At 37.9% G+C, this 25000-nt stretch overlaps 1 protein-coding gene across 1 annotated transcript in view; it reads right to left on the bottom strand.

Moving 5' to 3' along the window:
* Nucleotides 1–25000, bottom strand: part of LOC133643337 (major centromere autoantigen B-like) — a 93426-nt gene that overhangs the window by 7558 nt on the left and 60868 nt on the right. The window contains exon 4 of the mRNA XM_062037824.1: nucleotides 12487–12617. Coding sequence (XP_061893808.1) covers nucleotides 12487–12617 — 131 coding nt within the window. The remainder of the gene's footprint in view (nucleotides 1–12486; nucleotides 12618–25000) is intronic.

The raw sequence follows: 25000 nt of genomic DNA, 5'->3' as shown, positions 1-25000 counted from the left end.
TGTCTAGTATGTTCACTATTTTATTTAAGGACTAAATTACAATAATAAACATATGTTTCATGTACTCTAAGATTTGTTGTTAAATTAAAGCCAATAATGACATTTTTTGGGCTCCTCTTTATTTAGAAAAGTACCTTAATACGGTGATAATATTGTACCAAGAGATTTTAAACGGTTACATTCCTAGCTAGAAAATACGCAGACCTAAACAATAAATCTGGATGTTGACTTAAAGTCAAACTGTATTAAGGGATGTCCCGATTAGTATTTTCGGCCTCAGACCCGAATCCGATTTATTGGCCTCAGATCTGATCCTATTTTGAGTCCCAATCCGATACTTTGACAATAACATATAGAACTGAAAGAGTTTAATAGCACGAGACTAATAAAATAAGCACCCCATATTTTTTATAAAGCTTCTCTTAATAAACGTAGAATGTGCTAGTATAGTTGATGATGTATTCATTTTGTGTACTTTTTACCACAATAAATTGCTAGTGTACAACTAAACAAAAGCACAAACTACTACTGGCTGCCTTTAAATCATTTAAGTTTTGCCCTCAGAGCCGTCCTGTATCCACAGACTTACTTCCCCAGTTGGTAAACAATAACAAAAACCAGCAATAAAATGAATGAATGTATTCCGGCAGACTTGTATAGCAACACTTCATCACTCTTTGTCATTTGACAAACATACAAACGGCATCCACCGAAAAGGGATACAGGGGAAAAAAGCAAGAATGCTTATCCATGTCCCGCCTAGGGATGATGTTTGATAAGGAATTATCGAGTTCGAGCCTATTATCGAATCCTCTTATCGAACCGATTCCTTATCGATTCTCTTATGGAGTCCAGATAGGTTGTTGTATATGGAAAAAAAAACACAATAATTGGTTTAACAAAAGCTCACTTTTATTATATAATAAAAAAATAAAATCTAATAAATAATAAATATTGACTGTTACCCACCTAAAAAAATTAAATTAAATAAATAAATATTGACTGTTGTTACCCAAAGAATATTAAGTGGGATTTTTCAGAGAAACAAATATATACAGTAACACAAAAACAAGCTGTCTCTGTGATCACTATAGGTGTATAAATAATAACATAGTGTTAAATAAAATCAGTCCCTTGGGCACAAAACTGAAAATAATACAGCTCTCCAAAAAGTGCACTTCTGCTGCTATTGGAACATAACTGTTTGTTATGATGCTTTGACATTTTTGCACTTTATTTCTTTATTGAAAGAAAATTCTATGAAGAGAAAAGTTGTTTGCAAATGTGGTTACAATGCTAATAAATGAAAAGTTAAAGCTAAAAAAAGAAATACACTTTATTGAGTTAACATTATTTCTTTATGGGGGAAAATGTTATGAGCTAGAGAATATAACAACTACACTACCCAGCATGCAACGGGAGTTACGAGCATGCACGGTAGCCCCGAAAAGTGTTGCATGTTGCCACGCTGTGAAAGAAAACGTCAAGAACTCAGCCAACACGCCTCGTCTGCATTATTTATAATTAGACAGACAACACATCTACAGTGTGATTTTGTAACGTTTACAAGGAAAGAAAAACAAAAGTTAAAAAAGGGAGATGTGTTGTATATATATGTATGTGCTGCAGTGTCATATATGTTGTATATATATGTATGTGCTGCAGTGTTGTATATATATATGTATGTGCTGCAGTGTTGTATATATATGTATGTGCTGCAGTGTTGTATATATATGTATGTGCTGCGGTTGTTTTAAGAACGTTGCAACAGCTGCCGTAAAGGAGGTGCGTTGCTAGCCTGGTTGCTATGTTTCCGGTTGGTGGTAAAAGTGTTGGTCATGTGTTTTACCCTGCTCAAATCTCTCAGTAAAGTTATTCGATGGATTATAGCTTTTGTTTTGAACTTTATTACACCTTGGAGCGCTTTTTCCCGTCCATTGTTTTCCTGCTTTCGCTATCTGCGCCTAATGACTGAGCTACGTGACGTCATTTCTTGTGATGTCCCACGGAGCATTTCTGGTCGGGACGGGATTCGAATAAAGAATCAACTCTTTTCCTTTACTATAGTGGTCTCGATAACGGGTACCGGTTCTCAAAAAGGGATTCGAGTCCGAGGATTTGGTTCTTTTCTTATCAAACAACCGGGAAAACCGGTTTCGAGAATCATCCCTAGTCCCGCCCCTAATTTATAATCAACTTATATGTTGGTTATATAGTCCAAGTTTCAAAGCAGATTTGGTGGATATATGACCACTTCAGAACAAGTATAACATATGATAATGACAAGTCAGTATACATACACCAATATGGATATAATAGCATTGAGCGAGCAGGAGATTAGCTCCATCTTGCCCGGGTATCTTTCATCTTCTGAAGCCTTGTCTGCTGTGTTATGTCCCCTATTCCACACTGGCTTCTTTTGCACCTGTGGCCCACAGTTGAGATAGTCCAAACGACTAGTCATGTCTTTGATAGTTTCTAGAAGACAGTTGAATTTGTCCGCTCACATTGTCCCACAGTTTCACCCCCGCTATAGATCAAGTTTGAGTCTTGAATGTGGAATTCACCATGTTATGTTAGAATTTCAGGACACCCCTGAGTTCATGTGGACCACCTCTGAGGGATTGTGTATATTTGCAGGTAGAGCCCTTTGTGAGGCCATAAACATAACGTGAAGGCTACTCTATTGGATTATATCAGGTATTTGAAGAAAATGACTCATTATGAACAGATCATTGGTATGAGCTCTATGTGGGGCATAATGTATCATTGTATTTTACATTAAATAGCGGTTCAATAGTGTCCCTGTAGGTGTGCCCCCAAACTTCAGCGCAATACTTTAAATGTGGCAATAAAAGAGCTAAGTAAATCGTTCTAAGTGAATTTTGATTTAGTAATTTTTGCATTTTCCACAAAATGGAGACACCCTTAACCAATTTAGACTGTACTGCTTTCACATGTGCTTTCCAAGTCAGTAGAGCGTCAAGACCTTGTGTTCATTTACTCTGTTTAAAGGCCTACTGAAAGCCACTACTAGCGACCACGCAGTCTGATAGTTTATATATCAATGATGAAATCTTAACATTGCAACTAGGGATGTCCGATAATGGCTTTTTGCAGATATCCGATATGCCGATATTGTCCAACTCTTTAATTACCGATACCGATATCAACCGATATATACAGTCGTGGAATTAACACATTATTATGCCTAATTTGGACAACCAGGTATGGGGAAGATAAGGTACTTTTTAAAAAAATTAATCAAATAAAATAAGATAAATAAATTAAAAACATTTTCATTTTTGCAGTGATAAACTTTTCTGTCCACTTTAGCCAGTTTGCGGTTTTTCATGTGTAATACAAGTAGGGGTGTTTCACTTCCGGCACGATACCGATTATTGGAGCATAGAGTTTGATCTAACACAGGGGTGTCCAAACTTTTTCCACTGAGGGCCGTACACGGAAAAATGTAAGCATGCGGGGGCCATTTTGCAGAGGTGTGGACTCGAGTCACATGACTTGGACTCGAGTCAGACTCGAGTCATGAATTTGATGACTTTAGACTCGACTTGACAAAATGTAAAGAGACTTGCAACTCGACTTAGACTTTAACATCAATGACTTGTGACTTCACTTGGACTTGAGCCTTTTGACTTGACATGACTTGCTACTTTCCCCAAAACCCAAAGCTTAAAAAGTTATTTGGGAGCGCTCCGTATCTTTCATTTTGTACGTGTCTGTCTGTCTATCAGCGTGTGTGCTGCTTGTCAGCTGGTGTGCTGTCAGTACAACAGCCAATCAAATTAGTTATACGTTGTTTTCATCACACAGCATTCATCCAATCAAATTGCAGGACAACCACCGAACAAGAGTTGTCAAACAATGCGGCAGACAGAAACAATTATGCCAAAGTTGGTTTCGTTCGGGTATAAAAACTACGACTTGGTCAACAAAAAACGAATTGCGTATGCAAATCACGCAGTTCGAATATTACAGACGGAGACGCAACAACTTCCAACTTTGTTCGACATTTGAAGTTGCCCAAAGAAGGGTAAGTTTTGAATGTAAGATAACGTTTATTGGCTAAGTAACGTGACTTTTATTTGCTGTGTAGTTAAATCAGTGAGGCTGTAAACTCACTGCTAACGTTATTACCATAGACATGTTTTAAGGGTACGCAGCATCGAGCGCTACTGCCTATTGGCGCAGACGAGACGCGGGGCCGCCATCTTGGAGTGGTGATCCGCTCCACTCAGTGCAATTCATTTGTCAGGAGCAATGAACTGTCAGCGCATTTAATTCATTTTACCTCACTGAATACCACTGATTTTCACGCGGTTTTTTGTCATACGTGTAGCTATGATAACGGACACATGTTTTGGCAAGTTTTATTATTCATAGTTTGCTTAACAGTAATATAATATTCTTATTCGCTATAAGTGACCAGACGTCCGAGATCAAAACTGGGAATATAATCCCAGAGAAGGGGGAAAAAACGGTAAGCTATTTTTAAATTGAAGAAACAATATGATTAGGTTATATATACATGCGTATATCCTACATAAACAATGTATGAATACATTAGATATCTATATATCTTAGGGACCTATCTCTGTTGCTGCAGCAGCAGAGAGTTTATTCTGTCTTGACACTTTGTATTGATATTTTGTATTACATTCTTCCCTTAAATGATCATGTTTACAGTGATTGTTATGTATGTATTTTTTATGTATGTCGCTTTGGATAAAAGCGTCTGCCAAATACTTAAACATATATAAACACCTGAAAGTCTTTATATCAGCTAAAACCACCAATTTGTTTCACTACATTTAGAATAAAACCAAATGCTGTTTTACCCAACAATGTTAGTATTTGAATATTGTTACTTGAAGACTTATTCCTGGTTACAATTATACTGTTAAGAAAGTATTGTCTTATATTTTGCCTAAAATGAGAATGCATCATAATCAGTGGCGGCTGGTGAATTTTGTTTTAGGTGGGGCTGAAAGTTTGTAAACCAAATCCCTGTAGGGGGTCATCCTCCCCCAGAAGATTTATTTGTGATTTTCACATACAAATATTGAAGATCTTTGCTCCTTCTCAACTCTGTGGTAATATTATTTTCATAAAATACAACCAATAGTATGTTAATGTTTGTTTTTGCAAATGTGTTTATTCTGTAAAGGAATGAGTTAAATGTTTAAAATTGTTTAAACTATTAAAATTACTGTTAATAGTGCTATTATGAATTGCAATGTCAGCACTATTTTTTTTCCTGCTATTTCAAATGCACTTGTTTTAATAAATAAATACAGCGTTTTAAAAGCATACACAATCTGTGTAAAAATATTAGTCTGTGGTTAAAAGGACTTGAAAGGACTTGAAACTCAAAATGCAGGACTTGGGACTCGACTTGAGACTTTCCAGTCTTGACTTTGGACTTGACTCGGGACTTGCCTGTCTTGACTCGGGACTTGACTCGAGACTTGAGGGCAAAGACTTGAGACTTACTTGTGACTTGCAAAGCAATGACTTGGTCCCACCTCTGCCATTTTGATATTTTTCATTTTCAAACCTTAACAAAATATATGGATTTTTTTTTTTAACCTTTAGGGCTCCCGCGGACCATAAAGGGTCTCAGTCATTAAAATGTAAAAAATCAGTCAAATTATTAGAGATGTCTGATAATATCGGTCTGCCGATATTATCGGCCGATAAATGCGTTAAAATGTAATATCGGAAATTATCGGTATCGGTTTTTTTATTATCAGTATCGTGTTTTTTTTTGTTTTTTTTATTAAATCCACATAAAAAACACAAGATACACTTACAATTATTGCACCAACCCACCCCATTTACACTCATTCACACTCATTCACACAAAAGGGTTGTTTCTTTCTGTTATTAATATTCTGCTTCCTACATTATATATCAATATTAGGGATGTCCGATAATGGCTTTTTGCCGATATCCGATATGCCAATATTGTCCAACTCTTTAATTACCGATACCGATATGAACCGATACCGATATATACAGTCGTGGAATTAACACATTGTTATGCCTAATTTGGACAACCAGGTATGGTGAAGATAAGGTACTTTTTAAAAAAATGAATCAAATAAAATAAGATAAATAAATTAAAAACATTTTCTTGAATAAAAAAGAAAGTAAAACAATATAAAAACAGTTACATAGAAACTAGTAATGAATGAAAATTTGTCAAATTAACTGTTAAAGGTTAGTACTATTAGTGGAGCAGCAGCACGCACAATCATGTGTGCTTACGGACTGTATCCCTTGCAGACTGTATTGATATATATTGATATATAATGTAGGAAGCAGAATATTAATAACAGAAAGAAACAACCCTTTTGTGTGAATGAGTGTAAATGGGGGAGGGAGGTTTTTTGGGTTGGTGCACTAATTGTAAGTGTATCTTGTGTTTTTTATGTGGATTTAATAAAAATAAAAAATAAATAAATAAATAATTTTTTTTAAAAACGATACTGATAATAAAAAAACCGATACCGATAATTTCTGATATTACATTTTAACGCATTTATCGGCCGATAATATCGGCAGACCGATATTATCGGACATCTCTAATTGCAACACATGCCAATACGGCCGGGTTAACTTATAAAGTGACATTTTAAATTTCCCGCGAAACTTCCAGTTGAAAACGTCTATGTATGATGACGTATGCGCGTGACGTCAATCGTTGAAACGGGAAGTATGCGGACACATTGTATCGCAATACAAACAGCTCTGTTTTCATCTCATAATTCCACAGTATTCTGGACATCTGTGTTGGTGAATCTTTTGCAATTTGTTTAATGAACAATGGAGACTGCAAAGAAGAAAGTTGGAGGTGGGATCGGTGTATTAGCGGCTGGCTGCAGCAACACAACCAGCAGGACTTTGAGTTGGATAGCAGACGCGCTATCCGGCGCTAGCCGCCGACCACATCGATGATCGGGTGAAGTCCTTCGTCGATCGCTGGAACGCAGGTGAGCACGGGTGTTGATGAGCAGATGAGGGCTGGCGTAGGTGGAGCGCTAATGTATTTATCATAGCTCTGACGAGGTCCCGTAGCTAAGTTAGCTTCAATGGCGTCGTTAGCAACAGCATTGCTAGGCTTTGACAGGCGGCACAGCATTAACCGTGTAGTGGTTCGGTGTCTCCTGATAGTAGTATTGTTGATCTGCTGTCTATCCTTCCAGTCAGGGGCTTATTTCTTTTGTTTCTATCTGCATTTAAGCACGATGCTATCACTTTAGCTCAGTAGCTAAAGTGCTTCACCGATGTATTGTTGTGGAGATAAAAGTCACTGTGAATGTCCATTTCACGTTCTCGACTCTCATTTTCAAGAGGATATAGTATCCGAGGTGGTTTAAAATACAAATCCGTGATCCACAATAGAAAAAGGAGAGAGTGTGGAATCCAATGAGCCAGCTTGTACCTAAGTTACGGTCAGAGCGAAAAAAGATACGTCCTGCACTGCACTCTAGTCCTTCACTCTCACGTTCCTCATCCACAAATCTTTCATCCTCGCTCAAATTAATGGGGTAATCATCACTTTCTCGGTCCGAATCGCTCTCGCTGCTGGTGTAAACAATGGGGAAATGTGAGGAGCCTTTCAACCTGTGACGTCACGCTACTTCCGGTACAGGCAAGGCTTTTTTTATCAGCGACCAAAAGTTGCGAACTTTATCGTCGATTTTCTCTACTAAATCCTTTCAGCAAAAATATGGCAATATCGCGAAATGATCAAGTATGACACATAGAATGGATCTGCTATTCCCGTTTAAATAAAAAAAATTAATTTCAGTAGGCCTTTAAAGGCCTACTGAAATTATTATTTTTTTGCCTGTAGCGGAAGTAGCGTGACGTCACAGGAGCTAGTATTCCTCACAATTCCCCGTTGTTTACAATGGAGCGAGAGAGATTCGGACCGACAAAGTGATGATTACCCCATTAATTTGAGCGAGGATGAAAGATTCGTAGATGAGGAACGTTACAGTGAAGGACTTGAGAGGCAGTGATGGACGTATCTTTTTTCGCTCTGACCGTAACTTAGGTACAAGCTGGCTCATTGGATTCCACACTCTCTCCTTTTTCTATTGTGGATCACAGATTTGTATTTTAAACCACCTGGGATACTATATCCTCTTGAAAATGAGAGTCCAGAACGCGAAATGGACATTCAGTGCCTTTTATCTCCACGACAATACATCGGCGAAATGCTTTAGCTACGAGCTAACGTGATAGCATCGTGCTTTAACTGCATATAGAAACAAAAGAAATAAACCCCTGACTGGAAGTATAGATAGAAAATCAACAATACTATTAAACCGTGGACATGTAAATACACGGTTAATGCTTTCCAGACTGGCGAAGGTTAACAATGCTGTGCTAACGACACCATTGAAGCTAACTTAGCAACCGGACTGCACAGAGCTATGCTAAAAACATTAGCTCTCCACCTACGCCAGCCAGCCCTCATCTGCTCATCAACACCCGTGCTCACCTGCGTTCCAGCGATCGGCAGAAGGACGAAGGACTTCACCCGATGCGTTTGGCGGCCCGGAGACGTAGGAAGTCAAGGTGAAGTCGGCGGCTAGCGCGGCTAGCGCGGCTACCGCGGCTAGCGCTCCAACAAAGTCCTCCTGGTTGTGTTGCTGTAGTCCACCGCTAATACACCGATCCCACCTACAACTGTCTTCTTTGCAGCCTTCATTGTTCATTAAAAAAAATTGCAAAATATGTCCAGAATACTGTGGAATTATGAAATGAAAACAGAGCTTTTTGTATAGGATTCTACGGGGTACCATAACTTCCGTTAGTCGGACTTCGTCACGCGCATACGTCATCATACCGCGATGTTTCAGCCGGATATTTCCCGGGAATTTTAAAATGTCACTTTATAAGTTAACCCGGCCGTATTGGCATGTGTTGCAATGTTAAGATTTCATCATTGATATATAAACTATCAGACTGCGTGGTCGCTAGTAGTGGCTTTCAGTAGGCCTTTAAAGACTTCCCGCTAACGTCTATGCGTATGTTTTTTTCCAGTGCCCTTCTCCCGAAGAGGATATAGTTTGTTTTTGAGAGATTTAGTGAAGTTTATTTATTAAAAACCACAAATTAATTTTTGACAATTCACTGTTCACTGTGTTTAGTAATTGAATTAAATCTTTTTTGAAAAATTATTTTGTATGAACAACAAGACAAGGCAAAATATTGATCAAATAAGTTTGCTAACGACGCTAGTGTCATTACATTACGATAGCACGTACAAATATGCATGAAAACACTCGTTAGTGATAGGTTTTTTTTAGCAATAGTTGTAGTTATATTGTAAAACGTACAAACGTTGCTTGGAGTGATGAATGAAGAATCCATACGAGTAAAAACGCTATGGACGACTAGTAGACGGACCGGCACTTGTACTTCCGGTTTAAAACACTGCACCTGAGCGAACTCGTCCAATAACACACCTTTTCAATGTCTCTGCTTGTGTTCAGTAAAAAAACATTTGCATTATGGCCGTTAGCCAAGAGGAATACATAAATTTGCCACACCGTTTTATAAGCCGCAGGGTTCAAAGCGGCTTATAGTCCGTCATTTACAGAAAGTACAATGAAATAAAAACAACATAACAATGACAACATCCATCCATCCATCCATTTTCTACCGCTTGTCCCTTTTGGGGTGGCAGGGGGTGCTGGAGCCTATCTCAGCTGCATTCGGCAACATGATCAACTAAAAGTGAATAGTTTGTGCATGCATGTTAGTAGTGTTGTCGTGACAATTTGCTACAGACGGTGATCACAGCAGCTTAAAAAAAACATCACAAACACGTCGATGCAGATCTTTTGAAGGCGCTCCTGTCTCAGCCTCCTCCAGACCAGGAGGCACCTCGTGCTGACGGAGTTAGAATACACAAGCAATTTTGCTGCATACAAATAGTTTCCTATTGATCTTCATCCTGCCTTAATAAGGCTCAGGTCATGTCTCTGTGGAGGAATTAAGTGTGTGTGTGTGTGTGTGTGTGTGTGTGTGTGTGTGTGTGTGTGTGTGTGTGTGTGTGTGTGTGTGTGAGTGTGTGTGTGTGTGTGTGTGTGTGTGTGTGTTCTTGTATTTCTAGCCTTCTTGAGACATGCAGAAGGAAAAGTATCTTCCATATGAGGAGGTGTGAACAACACTTTTAAAAGTGCTCCCCCTCTGGTCAACATATGAAATAACAAGTGTGTGTAAGAAATTGGCTAAAATTAATTCAAAAAATTTAATAAATATGTATATAGAGACATACTGTAATAACTTGAAGTAAATAATGAAGATTAAAAACAAATTACAAACAAAAAATTCAAAAAACAAAAAAAAACAAAGTATTTTTCTCACAATGTGTCGACTTTTCTCTTATAAAATTGGGAACACTGTCTCATATTCTTTCTGTTTCTGTAATATTGCAATATTTTCTCATAAAATTATTACTTTTTCCATGTGAAATTATTACTTATTACTATCAATGCAAAATAGTGACATTTGTCATATAAAATTCAGACATTTATCACAATATTGCCAATTTTTTTTGTTGTTCTTGTAAAATAGTGTCATATTTTTGCCATGTGAAATTCCGATTATTATTATAATATTGCCAAAATTTTAAAGTTTTCTTATATAATTGTGACTTTTGTCGAGTAAAATTACGACTCTTCATAAAATTGCCGAAATGTTAAGCTTTTCTTGTAAAATTGCGACTGTTATTGAGTAAAATTCCAACTTTTATCATATTATTGCACAAATGTTCAGTTTTTCTTGTAAACTTTTGACTTGCGTCGAGTAAAATGAGGACTTTTATTATAATACTGCCAACATTCTGAGTTGTTCTTGTGAAATTGTGACTTTTTTTTGGTGAAATTCCAACTCATTTTTCTCAACAAGCTTTTTTATATTAGCATAGTATGTATATATTATTAATGTTGTAAATACACTTCTTTATATATCTAGAAAGGCTGGTCCTAAAGAGGGAGGCATTTTTCGGAGGTCTTAAAAAGGCAACAAATACAAGAATGTGTGTGTGTGTGTGTGTGTGTGTGTGTGTGTGTGTGTGTGTGTGTGTGTGTGTGTGTGTGTGTGTGTGTGTGTGTGTGTGTGTGTGTGTGTGTGTGTGTGTGTGTGTGTGTGTGTGTGCTACCCCTCTGGTCAACATATGAAATAACAAGTGTGTGTAAGAAATTGAAATGCGCCCCCTTTGGCTAAAATTAATTTAAAAAAATAAATAAATATGTATATAGAGACATACTGTAATAACTTGAAGTAAATAATGAAGATTAAAAACCAATTACAAACAAAACATTAAAAAAAAAAAATAAAAGCAGTATTTTTCTCAATGTGTCGACTTTTTTTTCCCGACAATTTCTCATATTCTTTCTGTTTCTGTAATATTGCAATATTTTCTCATAAAATTATTACTTTTTCCATGTAAAAATATGACTTATTACTATCAATGCAAAATAGTGACATTTGACATATAAAACTCTGACTTTTATCACAATATTGCCAATTTTTTTGTTGTTCTTGTAAAATAGTGTCATATTTTTGCCATGTGAAATTCCAATTATTATTATAATATTGCAAAAATGTTAAAGTTTTCTTATAAAATTGTGATTTTTCTCGAGTAAAATTACGACTCTTCATAAAATTGCCGAAATGTGAAGCTCTTCTTGTAAAATTGCGACTGTTACAGAGTAAAACTCCAACTTTTATCTTAATATTGCACAAATGTTCAGTTTTTCTCGTAAACTTTTGACTTGCGTTGAGTAAAATGAGGACTTTTATTATAATACTGCCAAAATTCTAAGTTTTTCTTGTGAAATTGTGACCTTTTTCTTGTGAAATTACAACTCATTTTTCACAACAAGCTTTTTTATATTAACATAGTATGTATATATTATTAATATTGTAAATACACATCTTTATATATCTAGAAAGGCTGGTCCTAAAGAGGGAGGCATTTTTCGGAGGTCTCAAGAAGGCAACAAATACAAGAATGTTCGTGTGTGTGTGTGTGTGTGTGTGTGTGTGTGTGTGTGTGTGTGTGTGTGTGTGTGTGTGTGTGTGTGTGTGTGTGTGTGTGTGTGTGTGTGTGTGTGTGTGTGTGTGTGTGTGTGTGTTTAAGAGACAGAACACGCTGCTTATAGAACCCATCGCCTCTTTCCTGGGTAGAAATCAATGAAGTGTGAGATGAAACTAAGTAATGAGGTGCCGTTGCCACTTTTCATCACGCTCAGCAGCCTCCACGCACGCCTCTAATGCGATACAGGTGCCAATGTCACTGCGGCGGGCGTAAACCTGGCAGTTTAACAATCCAATCCCAGATTGGAATGGAGCAGAATCCCAAAGCCAGTTTGGGTCTAATGTATGTCTGTGCTGTCCTAGCCTTCATCTGCAATACTTCCGTGTCACGGCGTCTACCTTCAGGGACGTCCGGGCGTGCCTGCACGGTTTCCGTGCCGCCGTCTCGCGCCGATGGCCTCGCAGGACGGGATAGAAGCTCCTCTTTCTCACGCGGAGCCGAGGCATTGGACTGGAGTCCTTCCGAGGCTCTGCAAGGCATCAATACAGAAGCACTCATTAAATGTGAATATCAGAGAGAGTATTAATGGGTGAAGTCTGACTGGATCACCATGTGACACACTGTCCTCTTCATTCATTGGCTGTAAACATTTCAATGGATCTTCTCTCATCTCAAAGTGTCCCAGACTACGTTTACACTGCAGGCCAAAGTGGCCCAAATCTGATTTTTTTTTTTTTTTTATATGATTTTTTTTAACTGTTCACACTGCAAGTAAAATGTGATTTTTATCAGACTCCAGTGTAAACGCACACAGGCCCCAATGTGGCCCTAATGTGGCCCCAATGTGGCCCCAATGTGGCCCCAATGTGGCCCCAATGTGGCCCCAATGCCTGGACGTCACTTGCATGCACACTTCGATAAAGATTTTTTTTATTTTTTTTATTGAACAATATACATACAAATATATATTCTCAACGTACACAAAAAACCAAGGCACGTTAAACATCTCTCAACAATTTCAAACATCCATCAGGTTGAGCAAATAGTGCCTTTCACAACATATGGAATTGAAAGACAACTGAAGCAAATACAAAATAAAAATACCAATAAATAATTTTTAAAAAAGGATAAGATACACAATTCAAAATGACAAAAAAAAGGCTAATCCAAACCACTATACATGTCTCCAATACAGATATCAACCTAAGGGCTTTTGTACTTTTAATCATTTTCCAAGATTTAATTGATCATTTTAAACCATAAAGCCAATTAGAAAATGTAGGTTTTACTTTCAGAAATCGACATTTATTGCACACACTGCATTGTGCCGAGTGTGAAATTTGGTGGAGGAGGAATTATGGTGTGGGGTTGTTTTTCAGGAGTTGGGCTTGGTCCCTTAGTTCCAGTGAAAGGAACTTTGAATGCTCCAGAATAGCAAAACATTTTGGACAATTCCATGGGATGACACTTCAAGTTCATATGTGAGTAAGGGCAGGTGGCCAAATACTTTTGGCAATATAGTGTGTATTCCGCTCTACCCCGGTATTGAGCACTGTATAACAGATAAACCACAGAAACTTTGACTAGATTATTTGATATTACATAGACTTTTGATTCATTTGTCAATGATTACCACAGCATAATACCAGTAGTATGTTAGTAATATGATGACTTTTACCCCTGTGTGCTCTCTTTAGGTATATCATCAGTGTATTCTGCTATAGTGCTAAAATGATGTGAACTATAGTACACTGCAAAAAGTGAAATCTAAGTAAGATGAAATTTCTCAAATAAGGGTGATATTTGCTTATTTTCTGTCTGATAAGATCATTCTTCTCACTAAGCAGATTTTATGTTAGAGTGTTTTACTTGTTTTAAAGGCCTACTGAAAGCCACTACTAGCGACCACGCAGTCTGATAGTTTATATATCAATGATGAAATCTTAACATTGCAACACATGCCAATACGGCCGGGTTAACTTATAAAGTGACATTTTAAATTTCCCGCCACACTTCCGCTTGAAAACGTCTATGTATGATGACGTATGCGCGTGACTTCAATGGTTGAAACGGAAGTATTGGTACACCGTTGAATCCAATACAAAAAAGCTCTGTTTTCATGGCAAAATTCCACAGTATTCTGGACATCTGTGTTGGTGAATCTTTTGCAATTTGTTTAATGAACAATGGAGACTGCAAAGAAGAAAGCTGTAGGTGGGATCGGTGTATTAGCGGCTGGCTGCAGCAACACAACCAGGAGGACTTTGACTTGGATAGCAGACGCGCTATCTGACGCTAGCCGCCGACCGCATCTATGATCGGGTGAGCACGGGTGTTGATGAGCAGATGAGGGCTGGCGTAGGTGGAGCGCTAATGTTTTTAGCATAGCTCTGTGAGGTCCCGTAGCTAAGTTAGCTTCAATGGCGTCGTTAGCAACAGCATCGTTAAGCTTCGCCAGGTTGGAAAGCATTAACCGTGTAGTTACATGTCCATGGTTTAATAGTATTGTTGATTTTCTGTCTATCCTTCCAGTCAGGGATTTATTTATTTTGTTTCTATCTGCAGTTAAGCCCGATGCTATCACGTTAGCTCCGTAGCTAAAGTGCTTCCCCAATGTATTGTCGTGGAGATAAAAGTCACTGTGAATGTCCATTTCGCGTTCTCGACTCTCATTTTCAAGAGGATATAGTATCCCAGGTGGTTTAAAATACAAATCTGTGATCCACAATAGAAAAAGGAGAGAGTGTGGAATCCAATGAGCCAGCTTGTACCTAAGTTACGGTCAGAGCGAAAAAAGATACGTCCTGCACTGCAGTCTAGTCCTTCACTCTCACGTTCCTCATCCACAAATCTTTCATCCTCGCTCAAATTAATGAGGTAACGTCACGCTACTTCCGGTACAGGCAAGCCTTTTTTTATCAGCGAGCAAAAGTTGCGAACTTTATCGTCGATGTTCTCTACTAAATCCTTTCAGCAAAATTATGGCAATATCGCGAAATGATCAAGTATGACACATAGAATGGATCTGCTATTCCCGTTTAAATAAATAAAAAATCATTTCAGTAGGCCTTTAAATGTTTTGCTCCTAAATGATGTCAGTAAGATATTACAGCTTGTTGCTGAGATTTGATGAGCTATATTGAGTAAAACATGCTTGAAACTAGAATATCAACTGTTGCAAAGCTGTGTCATCAACACTCACAAGTATAAAAGTACTTTTTTAAAGTAATAATTTCTTATTTCAAGCATGAAATAAAAAATCATGACTTTGACACAATTGTGTCTCATAATTAAAACAGATGACAGCCAAATGGACTTTGCTGTTTTATTTTCAATGAAACAATAGAAAACACGTACTCATATAGTAGTACAGTTGGCACAGTACAGTAAACTGACAGTTAATATTTAAACATTTAACATTTATGACAATTTTGAACAGAAATAGTTCATGCCCATTCAGATGAATTCTTCAAAATTACAATTAAAAAATGTTTTGCCAGGGCTCTATACATGCGCACTAATTGACTGAAAGAGCACGCACTTGGCGCGATGATGTCATGTTATCCATGGAAAAATGCATTTTTAGACAATATGGTTAGCCTGAGCGGCTAGGAGACCCCGAGAGTAACAAGCGCTTGTCTTGTTGCCTTTCCATTAAGAACAATAAATTAGTTTTTAGTATAAGTTTGCTGGTGTCAAGAAATGTAATGCCGAGTGCATATCATTATGTCAAGATAATGGCACTAGCATTTAAGAATAGTTTTCAACATATTGAGCAAAAAGGTCTCTTTTTTTTTTTTTATCAAGAAAAGTGCACTTGTTATTAGTGAGTATATACTTATTTTAAGCTATTTTGGGGTTCATTGAGGTTAGCTAATTTTACTTGTTTTGGAAAGTCTTGACAAGCCAAATGTTCTTGTTCTATTGGCAGATAATTTCACTTAGTTCAAGTAAAATACCCCTCATTTTTGTATTTTTTTTCTTCTTTTTGAACACTGACTTTTGCAGTGTAATAAGTTCCCCGTGTGCTTGAACGTACTCGGCAAATAGAGGCCATTTTGAGCCCGACTGTTCTTTTTGCTTCCACGGCACATCCGGCTGAGGTGATGGGGGGGGGGGGCTATGAAAAATAAATGTGCCTGAAATGAGTTTCTTTTGAAGGGTGGTGAAGTTCTGCAAGGCGGCAAAAAGGTAGAAAGTCCAGCAAAAAGAGGAAGGCGTAAACTGCCGGAGAAAAAGAGAGAATTTCAAGTACGCTCTGTTGTCATGGTTCCCTTTTGTGCGGCTGATGAAAACTATCCATCACCGGCTGAAAGAGGAGACAAAAGTCAATGTTGGCTTCAAGTTCAAACAAAAACAAAAATAGGGGAGAAAAAGCGCCTCCTTGCGGCTCAAAAACTGTAATGAGCCGCCGAGCTGTCACTGGAGAAAAAAACAAACATATCCCGTAACAATAGCAAAGTAGTATTTTTTCACAAAGTGCTGACGGATGCGTTAGATGTGCTGACACTCTCAACACCTCCAAGCTAGGAAGTTCTATTGATAGCTCCTCCTTTTAGGGGCAGACTATTGACTGGAGCTAAGAGGAAATGTGGACTCAGCAGAAATTATTCCTGCATGATGAGAAACAGGACCTTTTGGTGACTTTATAACACACACACACACACACACACACACACACACACACACACACACGCACACACACACGCACACACACACACACACACACACAGGACCGTATATTGAACGTTGACATAATGCTGCAGTCAGCGCTTTACAATTAACTACCGTAATTTCCGGACTATAAGCCGCACCTGACTATAAGCCGCACCAGCTAAATTTAGGGGAAAATACAGATTGCTCCATATATAAGCCGCACCCGACTATAAGCCGCAGGGTTTTGATGTGTAATTAGCGTAGTATATAGGGGTTCCTGCTACCACGGAGGGGATTGTCAGGACAGAGATGACTGTTTGGGAACGCAAAGCGTCCCATTTATTAACAATAAATCTTTCAATCATTCAATCAAACTTTCACATCTTTGACATGGCGAACAATATTCATGCAGAGTACAAATAAGACAACTAGGGATGATACTCGAAACCGGTTTTCCCGGTTGTTCGATAAGAAAAGAACCGAGTCCTCGGACTCGAATCCCTTTTTAAAAACCGGCACCCGTTATCGAGACCACTATAGTAAAGAAAAAGAGTTGGTTCTATATTCGAACCCCTCGGAACGAATCCCGTCCCGACCAGAAATGCTCCGTGTGACATCACAAGAAATCAGTCACGTAGCTCGGTCATTTAGCGCAGATAGCGAAAGCAGGAAAAAAATGGACGGGAAAAAGCGCTCCAAGGTGTAATAAAGTTCAAAACAAAAGGTATAATCCAATGAATAACTTTACTGGGAGATTTGAGCAAACTACAAACACATGACGAACACTTTTACGACCAACCGGAAACATAGCAACCAGGCTAGCAACGCACCTCCTTTACGGCAGCTGTCGCAACGTTCTTAAAACAACCGCAGCACATACATATATATACAACATATCTCCCTTTTTTAACTTTTGTTTTTCTTTCCTTGTAAACAAAACAAAATCACACTGTAGATGTGTTGTCTGTCTAATTATAAATAATGCAGACGAGGCGTGTTGGCTGAGTTCTTGACGTTTACTTTCACAGCGTGGCGACATGCAACAACACTTTTCGGGGCTACCGCGCATGCTCGTCACTCCCGTTGCATGCTGGGTAGTGTAGTTGTTATATTCTCTAGCTCATAACATCTTTCCCCCTATAAAGAAATAATGTTAACTCAATAAAGTGTATTTCTTTTTTTAGCATTGTAACCACATTTGCAAACAACTTTTCTATTCATAGAATTTTCTTTCAATAAAGAAATAAAGTGCAAAAATGTCAAAGCATCATAACAAACAGTTATGTTCCAATAGCAGCAGAAGTGCACTTTTTGGAGAGCTGTATTATTTTCAGTTTTGTGCCCAAGGGACTGATTTTATTTAACACTATATTATTATTTATACACCTATAGTGATCACAGAGACAGCTTGTTTTTGTGTTACTGTATATATTTGTTTTTATGAAAAATCCCACTTAATATACTTTGGGTAACAACAGTCAATATTTATTTTTTATTTTTTTTTAGGGGGGCAACAGTCAATATTTATTTATTTTTGAGATTAAATTGTTTTCTTATATAATAAAAGTGAGCTTTTGTTAAACCAAATATTGTGTGTTTTTTTCCATATACAACAACCTATCTGGACTCGATAAGAGAATCGATAAGGAATCGGTTCGATAAGAGGATTCGATAATAGACTCGAACTCGATAAATTCTTATCAAACATCATCCCTAAATACAACGGTGCAAAGTAATACAAAGTGCTCGCCTGTACGTTATCAAAATAACCAGCCTACCGGTATATGAAAAGTCAGTTCAATCATTGTGTCATCGTCTTCCTCCTGCGTACTAAAACCACCGAAATCCTCTTCGTCGGTGTCGGAGAAGAACAGGCCGTAAATAAGCCGCACCCTTGTATAAGCCGCAGGGACCAGAACGAGGGGAAAAAGTAGCGGCTTATAGTCCGGAAATGACGGTAATTTACTTCTGGTAGTACAAAATGTGCTTACCGTACTAGTGCAGAAAAATAGGAACACAAATACACAAAAATATTCACTTAAATGGTAAACGGGTTGTACTGGTATAGCGCGTTTCTACCGTATTTTTCGGACTATAAGTCGCAGTTTTTTTCATAGTTTGGCCGGGGGTGTGACTTATACACAGGAGCAACTTACGTGTGAAATGATTAACACTTTAGTGTAAAATATCAAATAATATTATTGATGTCATTCACGTAAGAGACTAGACGTATAAGATTTCATGGGATTTAGCGATTAGGAGTGACAGATTGTTTGGTAATCGTATAGCATGTTCTATATCAGGGGTCACCAACGCGGTGCCCGCGGGCACCAGGTCGCCCGTAAGGACCAGATGAGTAGCCCGCCGGCCTGTTCTAAAAATAGCTCAAATAGCAGCACTTACCAGTGAGCTGCCTCTATTTTTTAAATTGTATTTATTTACTAGCAAGCTGGTCTCGCTTTGCCCGACATTTTTAATTCTAAGAGAGACAAAACTCAAATAGAATTTGAAACTCCAAGAAAATATTTTAAAGACTTGGTCCTCACTTGTTTAAATAAATTCATAATTTTTTTTACTTTGCTTCTTAGAACTTTCAGAAAGACAATTTTAGAGAAAAAATACAACCTTAAAAATGATTTTAGGATTTTTAAACACATATACCTTTTTACCTTTTAAATTCCTTCCTCTTCTTTCCTGACAATTTAAATCAATGTTCAAGTAAATTAATTTTTTTTATTGTAAAGAATAATAAATACATTTTAATTTAATTCTTCATTTTAGCTTCTGTTTTTTCGACGAAGAATATTTGTGAAATATTTCTTCAAACTTATTATGATTAAAATTCAAAAAAAATATTCTGGCAAATCTAGAAAATCTGTAGAATCAAATTTAAATCTTATTTCAAAGTCTTTTGAATTTCTTTTAAAATTTTTGTTCTGTAAAATCTAGAAGAAATAATTATTTGTCTTTGTTAGAAATATAGCTTGGTCCAATTTGTTATATATTCTAACAAAGTGTAGATTGGATTTTAACCTATTTAAAGCATGTCATCAAAATTCTAAAATTAATCTTAATCAGGAAAAATTACTAATGATGTTCCATAAATTCTTTTTTTAAGTTTTTCTCTTCTTTTTTTCGGTTGAATTTTGAATTTTAAAGAGTCGAAATGGAAGATAAACTATGTTTCAAAATTTAATTGTCATTTTTTTCGTGTTTTCTCCTCTTTTAAACCGTTCAATTAAGTGTAAATATCATTAATTATTAATAATAACATAGAGTTAAAGGTAAATTGAGCAAATTGGCTATTTCTGGCAATTTATTTAAGTGTGTATCAAACCGGTAGCCCTTCGCATTAATCACTACCCAAGAAGTAGCTCTTGCTTGACAGGGGTCACCAAAAAGGTTGGTGACCCCTGTTCTATATGTTATAGTTATATGAATGACTCTTACCATAATATGTTACGTTAACATACCAGGCACCTTCTCAGTTGGTTATTTATGCCTCATATAACGTACACTTATTCAGCCTGTTGTTCACTATTCTTGATTTATTTTAAATTGCCTTTCAAATGTCTATTCTTGCTGTTGGCTTTTATCAAATACATTTCCCCAAAAAATGCGACTTATACTCCAGAGCGACTTATATATGTTTTTTTCCTTCTTTATTATGCATTTTCGGCCGGAGCGACTTATACTCCGAAAAATACGGTACTTGTATAGCGCTTTTCTACCTTCAAGGTACTCAAAGCGCTTTGACACTATTTCCACATTCACACACACATTCACACACTGATGGCGGGAGCTGCCATGCAAAGCCCTAACCACCACCCATCAGGAGCAAGGGTGAAGTGTCTTGCTCAGGGACACAACGGTCGTGACTTGGTTGGTAGAAGGTGGGGATTGAACCAGGAACCCTCAGGTTGCTGGCACGGCCACTCTCTCAACTGCACCACGCCGTTGTTCACATTTGAACCAATATGGTACTCGTGAATCGATACCGGTACTCAACAGTACCAATTTTCTGTAATTTTGTTTGTGTTAATAAATATTGACTTTTATTAATAAAATGTTGTATTATTGCAACATTTAAAAATGAGCTGATGAAGATAACTGTTGTCCAGCTGTTATATCTTATTGTAATATCATTATGTTACATTCGGTTTCAATATCAGTTGCAAGTCCAAGACGTTAGATGGCCGTAGTGTAAAGTGTTCTGTGTCTTGTTGCACCCTAAAAAGTGTTGATACTGTTACGCACTAGCAGGGTGTTGACATCGCCATGTAAAATCGCTAATGTTAATCAGTAGTATGTCACTAGCAAAGCCAATGCATATTAGCATCAGGCTAGCACATTTTTAGAAAAGTAAAGAGCTACTTTACTTACAATGTAGCATTTTTTTGAGTCAATTTCTTTGTTGGCATTGAAAATTGCAACATTACTAAGAGGTAGTTTGGTTAAGTTGGCTCTCAGTGCTGCTGGAGTGATCGCTAAGTGCCGGCGTGCAAAGACTTGGCGTGACGTCACGTGGTTTCGGTCGGGGCCAAAAAAGTGCCGGATATGGTACACATCCTTAATGGCTACACTCAATCACATTATATATATTTTCTGCCATTTAAAATACATTGCATATCAGCATTTATTGACAATTGTATGCTGTCTTTGAGTTAAATGGGAGTGGCTTATGTGCTTTTATCTATTAACTTTAAAGTAGCAGTAGAGTGGAAAAACGGGTTGCCTCTATATTGAAGCTATTATCATATATATCTGATTTATGACACCTAAAGACTTACTAAGTTTGCGAATAAATAGATATGATCAAAATAGCATTAATCTCACGGATATTTCCGAGCCATTTTGAGGAGGAACCACAGATCTCTTCCCCATCAACAACAATGCTACGCAAGCAGACTTTGTGAAAGTCAACGATTACTTTGGGAAAAAATATGACGCAGGACTTAATATTTTTGAGCCCGAACACAAAGAGGATGAGCAATACGTTATAGAAGCCGAGTGCTAAACGGATGTAGCTTCATTGTGACACTATAGCATTAGCAGCATTGCTAGGTGCTAAACATACAAACTAACCATAATAAACCGAAATAAAACAAACACTTACTGTATTATTTCCACTCTTGTTGGGATGCCGATCGACGGAAAGCTCAAATAATTCCGTTTGGATGAAGAATCAATCACAATCCTCACAAAGGGTTAAAATAAAGTTTTAATAAAGTGTTCTTTTTCGCCATATCGGGGGATGTGATAGTGGACCAGCCTCGTTGGTCCATGGCCACATTTGTCTATAATTTAGAATTTACTTTTTAGCAAGTTTCAGACGATGCAGAATCAGCCGGAGGCTTATTGTGTCAACAATAGCAGCGTAAGCTAGCATTAGCTCACTACTATCAATGCGCCGCTAAAATAGTCTAGTCCGTCTGCGTTAGCGCTTATAAGAACAATATCACTCATATTTGGTTCATTTTCAGGTCAGGACATGTAAATGGAGTGCTTTTTTAGAGAGAATGTAATTAGCGCAATAGAGCACCCTCCACCTGTTGACTCAATTGTTAGCTATTTATTTACGATTTTGAATGCATTAAAAAAGCCAAACATATGTGTTCTTGTCTTACGTAACGTAAGGATTGTAAATGATAAACAGCACTTTTCAATGTTTGTGTATTTCCAGTATGACTGACCTAATAATATGGTCAGAGCGAAGTCAATCTCCGAAAATAGCCAAAAGTACTCGGAGCAGAATATTCAAAATGGCTGACTGAATTTGTGGCATTTTGGGATGTTTAGAGAAGTGTTTTTCAACCTTTTTTGAGCCAAGGGACATTTTTTGCGTTGAAAAAATGCATAGGCACACCACCAGCAGAAATCATTAAAAAACGAAACTCAGTTGACAGTAAAAAGTCATCGTCGCAATTGTTGGATATGATTTTAAAGCATAACCATCACTATAGCTCTTGTCTCAAAGTAGGTGTACTGTCACCACCTGTCACATCACACCCTGACTTATTTGGACTTTTTTGCTATTTTCTTGTGTGTAGTGTTTTACTTCTTGTCTTGCGCTCCTATTTTGGTGGATTTTTCTCTTTTTTTGGTATTTGTCTTGTCTTCCTTTGAGCGATATTTCCCGCATCTACTTTGTTTCAGCAATCAAGAATATTTCAGTTGTTTTTATCCTGCTTTGTGGGGACATTGTTGATTGTCATGTCACGTTCGGATGTACATTGTGGACGCCGTCTTTGCTCCACAGTAAGTTTTTGCTATCGTCCAGCATTCTGTTTTTGTTTACTTTGTAGCCAGTTCAGTTTTAGTTTCGTTCTGCATAGCCTTCCCTAAACTTCAATGCCTTTTCTTAGCGGCACTCACCTTTTGTTTATTTTTGGTTTAAGCATTAGACACCTTTTTACCTGCACCCTGCCTCCCGCTGTTTCCGACATCTACAAAGCAATTAGCTACCGGCTACCACCTACTGATATGGAAGAGTATTACACGGTTACTCTGCCGAGCTCTAGACAGCACCGACACTCAACAACAACACATCATTTGCAGACTATAATTACTGCTTTGCAAAAAATCTTTTAACCCAAATAGGTGAAATGAGATAATCTCCCACAGCACACCAGACTGTATCTCACGGCACAGTGGTTGAAAAACACTGCTTTAATGGGTACAATTAAACACAAATAAGCGTAGGGAGTCAACTTGTGTCTCCATTCTACTGCTACTTTAACCTTACAAAGTTTCTGTGAGTAATGAGTACAAAACTCCACGAGCATAATGCCCCACTACTGGAGAAAACACACAACTTTACCAACACAAAAAGTGTGTGTGTGTCATGCCCATGGTGGACTATTAATAACACACTGCCCTTCAAATATTCATTACTAAATCTTATACAAAGTTTTCTGTTTAAATCTGAAAACTAGCGGCCCAACAAGTATAATGCGCGATAGACGGAGCCCGCGAATACATAAAAAGACTCAGACCTGGGCACAGGAAAGTCCACAGGAATCCACTAGGTCCCGTAGATGTAGGAGAGTAAAGGTGTCTCAGCACACTTCCTACAAGGCCAGCATGGGCCGAGGCTCTATCATCATTATCATTGTCAACACCAGGGGGAGTTCCACTAACCACGTTAAACCCAGATTCCCATCTAACAAAGGTCTTAACTCATTCTCCTCCTATGCCACATCAATGTGGAATGCACTCCCAACAGGTGTAAAAGAAAGGGCATCTCTATCCTGGGGACGGCGTGGCGCAGTTGGGAGAGTGGCCGTGCCAGCAACCTGAGGGTTCCTGGTTCAATCCCCACCTTCTACCAACCTCGTCACGTCCGTTGTGTCCTTGAGCAAGACACTTCACCCTTGCTCCTGATGGGTCGTGGTTAGGGCCTTGCATGGCAGCTCCCGCCATCAGTGTGTGAATGTGTGTGTGAATGGGTGAATGTGGAAATAGTGTCAAAGCGCTTTGAGTACCTTGAAGGTAGAAAAGCGCTATATAAGTATAACCCATTTACCATTTATCCTCCTTCAAAACCACACTAAAACAACACCTCCAGGCAACTACAACCCTTGACTAACACCCTCCCCCCTCCACATCCCACCTCCCCGGATTGTAAATAACCAAATGTAAATAATCAAATGTATATACTTGTTCTTATGCTATGTGAACTCACTATGTCACTGCTCGAGACCTACACTGTTTCGATGTCCATTTCTCTGATGATGCAATTGTTGATGACTGAAGTGCTGATATCAACCAAACCCTCCTCATCCCACCCCCCGGATTGTAAATAATTCAATGTATATACTCTGATGATTAACTTGTGTAATGACTGTATTATGATGATAGTATATATTTGTACCATAAATTGGTTAACGTGGACCCCGACTTAAACAAGTTGAAAAACTTATTGGGGTGTTACCATTTAGTGGTCAATTGTACAGAATATGTACTTCACTGTGCAATCTACTACTAAAAGTTTCAATCAAAAAGGCTGCACGTTTACAAACACATTAGGGCTGCACCATTCTGAGAAAAAAACCTGACCTAATTTATGGATTTTTCTTCGCTGGCGGCCATAATACAAATACTTTTATTTTTTAAAAACACGCAAAAACACTGAGTTTTATTGTTGGTCCTATGTCGCCATCTTTTGGGCGAGTTCGCTCACTGCAGGTGCGACAGTGTCCTTCCATTTAGTGGCAGTGCTTTTTATTGATTTTTTCATTCAACCGGAGTGCCGTT

The sequence above is a fragment of the Entelurus aequoreus genome, linkage group LG26, assembly GCF_033978785.1.
Source record: "Entelurus aequoreus isolate RoL-2023_Sb linkage group LG26, RoL_Eaeq_v1.1, whole genome shotgun sequence".
Lineage (NCBI taxonomy): Eukaryota > Metazoa > Chordata > Actinopteri > Syngnathiformes > Syngnathidae > Entelurus > Entelurus aequoreus.
The sequence above is the reverse complement of the archived record's forward strand: the minus strand, read 5'-3'. Positions and strand labels throughout refer to the sequence as shown.